Source organism: Aulonocara sp. 'chitande type north' Nkhata Bay, linkage group LG23 (assembly GCF_057382095.1).
Source record: "Aulonocara sp. 'chitande type north' Nkhata Bay isolate Kocher_YH1m ecotype deep benthic linkage group LG23, A_spYH_male_GT1.1, whole genome shotgun sequence".
Classification (NCBI taxonomy): domain Eukaryota; kingdom Metazoa; phylum Chordata; class Actinopteri; order Cichliformes; family Cichlidae; genus Aulonocara; species Aulonocara sp. 'chitande type north' Nkhata Bay.
The window spans coordinates 2,742,454-2,751,743 of NC_141365.1; the positions used below are offsets into that span (position 1 = coordinate 2,742,454).

A 9,290-nucleotide genomic window follows, 5' to 3' on the forward strand; every position below is an offset into this window, starting at 1 on the left:
CTGTGACAAAGAAGCGGCTCATTTAAGAAGACCTGACCCGAGTTGTAATGACTGTCTCCGTGAGACTGTAAAATTATACCCACCTCTGGGAGTTTTAGCCATCTTAAAGCAAAATGTTAAACATACACACTCCGGCCACTTTATTAGGTACACCTGTTCACCTAGTGGTTAATGCAAATATCAAATCAGCCGAGTCAGTGCTTTTAAACACGCAGATATAATCAAGACGACCTGCTGAAGCTCAAAATGAGCATCAAAATGAGCAAGAAAGGGGATTTAAGTGATACTGAACAGGGCTGGTTGTTGGTGTGAGGATTTCAAAGACTGCTGATCTGCTGGGATTGTCCCACACAACCATCTCTGGGGATTACAGATAAAGATCCAAATAAGAGAAAATATCCAGCAAGCGGCAGTTTGATGCTAAAGATCAGAGGCTGGCCCGACGGCTTGGAGCTTATAGGAGTGCAGAAGATCATCTCTGAACATGTTAAACCCTGAAGCAGATGAGCTACACCAGCAGGAGACCACACCAGGTGGTCTGTACCCAGTACTAGCAACATGTACCTAATGTAATGCCATGATGTGCAGTATTTCTAGTTTCATGTTACTACATATTGTCTGTGCTGAAGGTCCAAGTCAACCTATGAACCTAATTTGGAGCAGACTAACTCCTGGAGAGTTTATAAACGTCCTACAGTTTTATTTTAATAACTCTTGTTTATCACCAGCTTCTGTTTCCAGCGTAAAAGAAAATCGTTCTAATTGTGCGTGATGGAAACACAGAGCAGCGCACGTTACAAGCATCATGTACTGTATTTTCATGTTAATACTAAGAAACATTACAGCTCATTCAGTCAAAGTCACCATGCACTCTGTTACACATCAGAACATCTTCCTCATAATCCAGACGAACTAACATCATCATACATCATCATCATCAGCAGTCAGAGAGGAACATTAGTATTACATCTCATACAAAGTTGGCCGGAGCTGTGCTTCAGCAGACTTTTCTAATAATGGGACCGAGTGATTTTAGAGGAGGGGAAGTTCAAGGACACGCGGTGGCACCGCTCTTGGATCGTGGCTGGGTTTGTGTGGGTTTCCGTGGAGAAAGTGGCGTGTGCTGCTCCCGTTCCCTTTGCTGCGTGAATGCAATGACTTCCTATTTGGTGTGTTGTGCGGCGGGTAAAACATGAAGGCGAACAGAGAATGCTGTGTGTGTGCAACAGTCACAATGTGCAGGTTTAGGTCCTTGTTTTCCACGACAAACACATCCCTCCCTCTGCGAGCACCGTTCCATCATCGTGACATGAGAATGAGCTTTTTAACAAGTCAATGTACAACATCAAGGCACTAGCTAACGTTTCAGCGAGCGGGTTTCACTCACTGGGAGAACTAAGAAATGAAAAGTGCGACTGAAACCTGCAATATTTTCTTGAATTAGCACAAATTAATAAAAAAATCATTATGAGGCTACGGGAGGAAACTGCCTCTGGTCCCACTGAAGTAATCAACAGTGAGGACAACATATTAAAAAGATTGAAAAGGTGCTTGGCAACATGTGGTCCAGTCCTTTTGACTAACGACACGTTAGTTCCCTCAGACAGCAGCAGCTGCAGTTTGTGCGAGCTGGGTTCATGCATGTGGAGCCGCAGCAGCTGCGCCTGCGTCGCGTCTCTCCTTTCCTTTACACACATCAAGTTCCAGCCTGTCCGAGCGCTCTGCTGCGTCGAATCCGAGAGCGGTTGAATTCCTTTTGTTTGTCTGCTTGCGGGTCGCCGTCCTTAATCCTCTTCACCGTTCCAGTCGTTTGTGCTCCTCCCCGCTCAGACTTCATCATCCATGTACGGGATGTCTGGGTCAGAAAACCGTCTGTGGACGTTTGAGACTTTCATGTCGCTGTGCTGGAGCTGAGGAGTGGGCGCAGCCGTGGAGACGGAAGAAGAGGAAGAGGCGGCTGAAGGAGGACAGGAAGAAAAACGCAGCAGCAAGTCGCACTCTGACCCGTCGAGGTAAAGGGACTGGGTGCTGTCTTTACGGCGGCCAGGCTGCTCTCGTCTCTTGGCCGAGAAGGCAGGCGCTCGGCTTCCGGGAGGGGCGTGAGACTGAGGTGGACTCGAGGTTGGCGCCTGGGAGCAGACTCCCTGCGGGAGTTTAACCGTGTTTGGGATGATGGGGTTGCGACGCTGAAGCGGATGCCTGAAGGAGGCGTTGGAGGATTCAGAAGTTGAAGAAGTGCAGCTAGCCAAAGAAGAGGTGGAGCTAGCAGGGGTGAGGGTCGACACAGAGATGCGTCCACCGGGGACTTTAGGCCTCTGGGTCAGATCTGAAGGTTTGGGAAGACAAAGCGCTTTGGATCTCCTCAGCTGATGAGCACCGCGTCCTGGAAGAGAAGAGGATAGAGGAAGGATGAGGAATATTTAACCAAGAGGCTCACAGCAGAGTGAAAGCCAAAAGGAAGATCATGCAACCATGTTAGGCAAGAAGAAAAATCAAAATGCACCCAGTGAGTTACAATTACAAGCATCTGATCTGATGTGGACGCCAAATGTTCAGCAAATCAACTTTGGGTGAAACGTGAGCATGTAGCCGTGCCACACATGCATTTACATGCACACAAACACACAAAAACACGGTTGCCGTTCCTCCGACCTGCTTTGCTACAGAGCAGACGTCACCGCCCACCTTCACCATCACTGGTCCAGACCTGTGCCACAAAAGACAGGAAGGGCCCCGCCCAGCAGGCCCCGCGGTCTGGTCAGAAACCCGCAGGAGACAGAAACAGGTAGGAAGTCCAGACTGTACCTTACTACTGACCTTCAGGCTCCGAGCTGTGAGCCGAGCGCTGCTGCTCGTCCAAGAGGCTCTCAGAGCTCAGCGAGGCTTCGGAGTCGAGATTCTCCTGGTCTGAACCAGGCTGCTCCATCTCTGGCAGGCGACAGGCAAGATCCTCTCTGAAGGTGAGATGAAGAGGAAATCACATGCATTAGGAACTGGACAATGAAGACAGCACACCTGAGGAACTGAAAAGTGCTGAGAGCGCAATCTTACTTCTCCTGTTTGATGGACTTGATACGTTCCATCAGGTTCTTCTCGGCCTCCGTGTCCGAATCCAGAGGCTCGTTCTCGGGGACCACGCTCAGATCAGTGCTGACCTTCTCGTGCATCTGCACAAGACAGAGGATCACACCTTCACCCAAACTGAAAACGTCCACAGTATAACAAACGCTAAAGAAACAGACACACATGACTTTAACCCAAACCTGAAACTGAACTAAAAGGTGTTAGTGAGGTCGATGGGGAGGTTTTCATGCACCTGCATATGAATTCTTACAGAAAGTATTCAAAGAGATCCAAGTGAATACACACTTTTACTCTTTTCACCAAAATGTGCTGCCGAGTGATTGCTCTGTAGACAACACCACCTTCAGAGCTCTGTGGCCTTCTTTCCTCTTAAGGTTGAACAAATCAGTCACAAAACAGCTGTTCTTAGGTAGTAACAGTCCTTCAAACCCAGAACCACGGTGTGCTCTCACATCACAAGCAGGGCACAAACCAGTTAACAGCAACATGCAGTCTATTCCCAGTTAGTATGGAAGAATAAACAGTATTAAGGAAAGAAAAACCCCCAAACACACACACGACAGCCAAAGTTTGACCCACATCTTACATGCCATGCACAGGCGCCTCGACATGGCAGACCACTACAAACTACAACTACAAGGTCGACTCTACCAAGAGAAATCGATGATACGTACCACCGCTCCTTTGTAAGGAGCTGGTAGCCTGAGCGGTAAACGCCAGTAGTGCTAAAGAGAGACAAGGAACATTGGACACGTTACGCACGGAAGCTAAAGATATCAGATTCTGACAGTGGGGTCGACTTTATTACGTGACCTTCATCCAGCTTCTTAGTGTCGACTTAATTTGTCTAAATGGACAAGGACGCGGACAGAGGCGAGCGGCGCTCTCTTCCTCACCGTGTTCTGCCTCTTGAGCTTCAGCTGGTTAACGGCTAGAGCCTCGGCGTACTCCAGCTGCTCGATTTCCTCCATCTTCTCGTTGTAGCGCCGGATCTGCTCGTTGATGAGCATCTCCACACATCTGCAAACAAAAGAGCGATCAGGACCCACACTCCTTCCAGCCTTTGGGAGGTTTTGGACCGATTAGACGGCTCACGGGAGGGGCTCATGTGATTGGTGGGGCTTCTTTCTACTATTTTAGCGGCTTAACATTACAATACAAAGCATCTTGAGGATTGGTTCTATATAAAATAAACTGACTTAACCGAACAAATTAAAATGTAAATATTTCCTCTTTCAGAGTCCAAGTGAACACAAAGACCCCACACCCACCCAATTCAACCCTCATATTACATTCATGAGATTTCTTGGCGGTCTTACGTGGTTGTCTTGGCAACGTCTTTCATGCTGAGCAGTGGGTCTGCGCTGTCCGGGCAGCGGAGGATGCACGGTGCAAACACTATGGCCAGTGAGTTGGGAGACATGCGGTTGTGAGCCTCTTCTTTGCACACCCTGCAGGAGAATCACACACTGCTGTAAATGATCACCTCGCCGTTTAACTGAATACACGCATAACAAATAAGACGGGACGCAATGAGCCATCTCAGCGCAGGAGAAGTGATCAGAATCAAACAAACGAGGATCCCTGCCTGACGAGGTGGAAGACGAGCCTCTCCAAGGTGTTGTAATTTGCAGTCGGGAGCTCGTCCAGCACTTTATAGATGGCATGAAGCTGCTCCTGCTTCTCTGGAAGGTCTGACGAGAGGAAAATGCAACAAAAATCAATTCTTCAAAAACAGACAAAAATGCAAAGACACGAGCGCACTAGTGAGAAACGTCCTCCTCACCGACTGCATGCAGGAAGTCGTTGTAATGTGTGAAGGTCATCAGTGGGTCTGGCAGCTCCCTCAGCCACTGCTTTACCAAGCCTGTCACTGTGTGGATGGGATAGTCTTCGAGGCAGGCCGAGTTGGGGTCTAAACACAAAGTCGTCGTCAGCTCAGCGATGTCGTTTTAGGAGTCAGAAAAAGCAGAAACCAAGTTGATGTCTGACCTGTGTCCAGTTTCTGGTGAAGCTCTTTCATCCGGTTGGCAGAGCCCGATTTGCGATAGATGCCCTCCGTGTAGAGGCCGTGCATCTCCACGTGCTCCAGCATCATTTCCAGCACCATCGGTACCGGATTCTTTTCATTGAGCAGGTGACACACACGCACCCCGAAGTGCTGCCCGGTAAACTCGTCATCATTCTGTGGAGTCACCAGACGGCAGCGGTCAGTCGGACCTCGCCATGATCCACCCACAACATCCGAATCACACATTCTTCACTACAAACTTCACTGCGCTGTTATATATAAAAACATGTTCCCAAATATTATTGAACACGTGGAAGCGTGCTTCCCAGGCAGCTGCTTCCTCCCGAAGGGCCGCTTTCATTAACTTTATTTAACGTTTTCAAACACTGCGTGTCTATGATCAAAGATAAATATGCAGCCGACGGCGACAGTGCAAAAATGCTTCTTAAAAAGACCAGCAGAAAAAAAATTACTTGATTAGGAAATTTTATTTTTTATTCAAAGCTAGTGGAACAGGGGCTGGATTAGAAAACTTTTTATGCACAGTGTTTATGACTAATCACTAACCCAGCCCTGTATTTTATTTAATGCACAACACAGACTGTATATAAAAGATGGATACCACTGCAAATCGAAGCCAATGTTCTTAAAACTGCATTCTCTCCAATGGCCAGTAGAGGGCAACGCTGATGGTAACAAACCTCAACTGGAGAGAAAAATGACTCGACTTTAGTTCAGTGAACGTCTCGTGATGAGTTCATGGTCCCAAACATGAGTTTCAAACTTCTTCATGATGATAGGAAATTATGGTTACATTTAAAAACAAAGTGAGGTTTGATTCTGGGCGTGGCTACTTTGTGGCTATGACATGAAAGGGAGTGACATTTCGTAGTCTTCCTGACCTCTCCGTGCAGGTTAGACTACACACCACCTTTGAACATACATTTACACACAATGTCAACTAGCACATCATTTTTATTATGTTTGTGTTTTTTAAATTGAGTTAACAGGAACAGCAGGTAATTTTAAGTAGATGAGAATCATTTAAAACACTGGATTAACTCGTTTACAGTATTCCACAAACTTTAAACACTTCGTCTTCCTCTCATCCACGACTTCAAATCACGGATTAACCAGATGTGAATGTTAGCAGACGGTGGGAGGAGGAGAACCACTGCACCGACATGCTGCAGGAGTGTGCAGGTCTAACCTTTGGTGGGCAAATGCAAACCAGCCATCCTTTACTTACAGTCTATGATGAAAACCCACCTTTTTGGCAGAGAAGGTGGAGCAGTCGATGTTTATCTTGGAGATGCACTTCTTGTGGCACACCATTTTACAATCTGTGAGAAAAGATTAAGAATTGAACTCAGTCGAAGCTGAACTTGAGTCTTTTACAGCATGCTGTGCTGAAAACGCTTCGTCGGGCTCACTCACTGCTGCACATGTAGGCCTTCTCCATGCCCCAGATGTAGGAAGTACACTGGTCACATGACTGCATAATGTTGACCTGATAGTTACTGAAAATGTGATCCAGCGGATTTTCCACCTGAAAAGACAACCAATCAATTAAAGACAAAATCATTACTGTGATAAAAGACGTCAAACGCTGCATCACTTACACTTTTGTCTTTCTTCCTCCTCTTCTTTCTCGCTTTGGCGGGCTGACGACAGACAGGCACAAATCACAGGTGTGAACACTGTTTTTCTTATTCGCAGTGACGAGGCTGAACAAGTCGAGTTGCTTTGTTTTTACCTTTGCAGGTTCAGCCTCCTCCTTCTTCATCTCTCCTCTGATGAAACCATCCAGCACCGACTGGAACAGGTTCACCACCAGTTGGACTTCTTCCTTCCTTTTGCTCCCTGCCAGGTGCATCACTTTGTTCTGGTAGCCTGACATTAGACCTTTGTAGCCGATGGTGGGTTTCTGTTAGGAGACGGGAGGGAAAACGAGGAAGAAGAGACGATGGTGAGGGTGAACGTTGATCGTGTGATGAAGCTGCTTTGATGGCAGCTCAGAGACTTACAGGAAGAGAATACATGGCTTTGATGTTCTCTCTGAACTGCATGGTGGCTGTCACAAAGATGTTTTCCGTCTCTGACAGCGTCTTGCTCCTGGAGCGGAAATCGTTCACCTGCAGAGGAATAAAACCCTTTTAGAAACGTGCGAATCTCATTTCCTTCATCGAGTCCGTCATCTTGTCGCCTTTCGCTCACCTGGTTGCCCAGAAACTCGTCGAGGTGCCGCAGCTCGTTGGCGTTGGTGATTTCTCGATCCAGCGAGGCGTTCCACTGTTCAGAGACTCGTGTGGCTCGGCTGATTTTAATGCTGGGATTTCTGCCTATAGCTTTGCCGCCGCGGTCACCGGATTGAGATCGGGGCGCGTGTCCGGATATCGGGGCTGAAAGAGAGAATGCGTCCCGAGTCGTTAAGGCCAGAAACTACAGCAGGTGAGCAAAGCAGCTTCAGCTACTCCTCTTGTGCAATTTACCTTCCCATGCGGTCGACTTCTCGTTGAGAGTCTGAGCGAAGGTCAGCTCCCCGTTGTCTGGAGTCTGGGCATCTTTGCCTTTTTTAAAGATTTTGCTGAAGAAACCGCTGGGCCTGCGATCCACAGAAGCAAAACACATAAGAACGACCACACATTAGTTCACGTCACAGACACGCCTGACATTCATTCGTTTCTTTTTATGCAACCAGAACATGTGTTTGCACTCCATCAGCAGCTGTGGTACCTGTCAGGTGTGGATGCGACTGAGTGGGCTGAATCCTGGTACCCGGCAGCCTCCTGCTGTCTCTTTCTCACGGAGCCTCCCTTTGAAACATCACCAGAGCTGTCAGTCGGGGAAAGCTGTTCAGCAGAGAATATCCAGTTACTTACACGACATCAGAGCGCAGATGTTTCCACAAACTGACAAACGTTTCTCTATAACGGTCACTTTACATTGAATCGACGGAAAATACCTCTTTGATGGAAGCGCCGGCATCAGAGCCGGGAGACAAGCTGTCGATCGACGAGAATGTTTCATTCCTGAAACGCAGACAGAAGAGGAAGATCGATTAAAGAAAAGCCGAACTGAACCAACTGTTGTAAAGTAGCTTCAGCCAGCAGAATGAGACGTACAGCTTTTTGGTCTGTTCTCTGCTTTGAGGTGGAGAAGGGCTGATGTTCTCAGAGAGCTCCCCGTTACTCCTCCTCCCCCTCCACTTTTCCGGCTTCTCCTTTATCGCCCCAGGCCGACGCTGCAGATTTACCGCGCCGACATTCTCGCTGAGGCCGTTTCTCTCCGACAAAGAGTCGGCGGGCGCCAGAGGTAATGAAGACGGACGGACAGGACCGGCGGAGGGAGGAGAACTTTTTGCCTCCTTCTTCGCTCCCTTGTCTTCCTTCACTTTCCAGTTCACAAAGGTGTACTGGTCCAGCTCCTTGCTGTCTGAGCGCTCTTTTAGCTTCGATGGCTCCTGGTTTTTGCTCTTCGGCGTGGTCGTGGGATCCTTGTTGGTGGATGAAGACGAGGCGACTCGCTCGGACTCTCTGCGGCTGTGTTCCAGCCCTCTTTGCCTCCTCTGCTCCCTCTTCTCCTGGCTCCTGGTTGACAGGCCCCTGTTAACAGTCGAAGATTGTGGTCTCTTTTGTTCAGCGTTTGGAGGTGTGGAGGTTGTGCTAGCTTCTTTATCCTCGCCCTCAGCTGGAGATGTGGGCGTAAGTGCACTGGAGATGAGCCTATCAGAGGGCAGATCAGCCTTTGACTCTTCTAGTGTTTGGCTCTCCAGATCCTCCTCCTCCTCATCCAGCTGGGGTCCAGCCTCAGCTTGGTTACTGCAAGCTTCCGAATGCATTGCCTCACGCTCCAGCTCTTTCTCTTTGCCACGTTCTTCCTCTGAATTTGAACTTCTATTAACATCTTCACCCTCCTCTTCCTCCTCTAAACCCTGTGCATTGAGGTTTTTATCCAGCATCTCCTCAGTGACCAGCTCTATATCCGAGTCCTCTCTCGTTTGAGGTTCCTCTGCAAGTCGTTGCTCCTTTGCTTTCCTGGCTGCCTCTTCTGCCCTTCTCCTTGCTGCTTCTTCCATTCTTCGCCTTTGCTCCTCTTCTGCTTTTCTTCTTGCCTCTTCCTCCTCTTCCCTTCGCATCCTCTCTTCTTCTGCAGCCCTCCTCCGAGCCTCTTCTTCCTCCTCCTCTTTCTTCCG

The 9,290-nt window shown here is 48.4% G+C and overlaps 1 protein-coding gene across 5 annotated transcripts in view; it reads right to left on the reverse strand.

The window, feature by feature from the left end:
- Window positions 1-677: 677 nt before the first annotated feature.
- The window catches only part of myo9bl (myosin IXb-like), a 56,701-nt gene continuing 48,088 nt past the window's right edge, over window positions 678-9,290 (reverse strand). Inside the window, exons 26-45 of one of the 5 annotated variants that reach the window (XM_086284735.1) lie at window positions 8,221-9,290; window positions 8,061-8,127; window positions 7,832-7,947; window positions 7,588-7,700; window positions 7,313-7,497; window positions 7,123-7,230; window positions 6,852-7,022; window positions 6,718-6,759; window positions 6,533-6,644; window positions 6,365-6,438; window positions 5,077-5,269; window positions 4,871-4,999; window positions 4,673-4,778; window positions 4,404-4,535; window positions 3,981-4,104; window positions 3,759-3,809; window positions 3,052-3,167; window positions 2,818-2,954; window positions 2,653-2,707; window positions 2,250-2,383 (exon numbers count right to left, since the gene is read on the reverse strand). The exon at window positions 8,221-9,290 is cut by the window's right edge and continues 25 nt beyond it. In XM_086284735.1, coding sequence (XP_086140861.1) covers window positions 2,694-2,707; window positions 2,818-2,954; window positions 3,052-3,167; window positions 3,759-3,809; window positions 3,981-4,104; window positions 4,404-4,535; window positions 4,673-4,778; window positions 4,871-4,999; window positions 5,077-5,269; window positions 6,365-6,438; window positions 6,533-6,644; window positions 6,718-6,759; window positions 6,852-7,022; window positions 7,123-7,230; window positions 7,313-7,497; window positions 7,588-7,700; window positions 7,832-7,947; window positions 8,061-8,127; window positions 8,221-9,290 — 3,060 coding nt within the window. In that variant the 3' untranslated portion in view covers window positions 2,250-2,383; window positions 2,653-2,693. Of the gene's footprint in view, window positions 2,384-2,652; window positions 2,708-2,805; window positions 2,955-3,051; window positions 3,168-3,758; window positions 3,810-3,980; window positions 4,105-4,403; window positions 4,536-4,672; window positions 4,779-4,870; window positions 5,000-5,076; window positions 5,270-6,364; window positions 6,439-6,532; window positions 6,645-6,717; window positions 6,760-6,851; window positions 7,023-7,122; window positions 7,231-7,312; window positions 7,498-7,587; window positions 7,701-7,831; window positions 7,948-8,060; window positions 8,128-8,220 lie in introns of all 5 variants that reach the window. The other 4 variants (XM_086284733.1, XM_086284736.1, XM_086284734.1 and 1 more) reach the window with 4 other exon arrangements.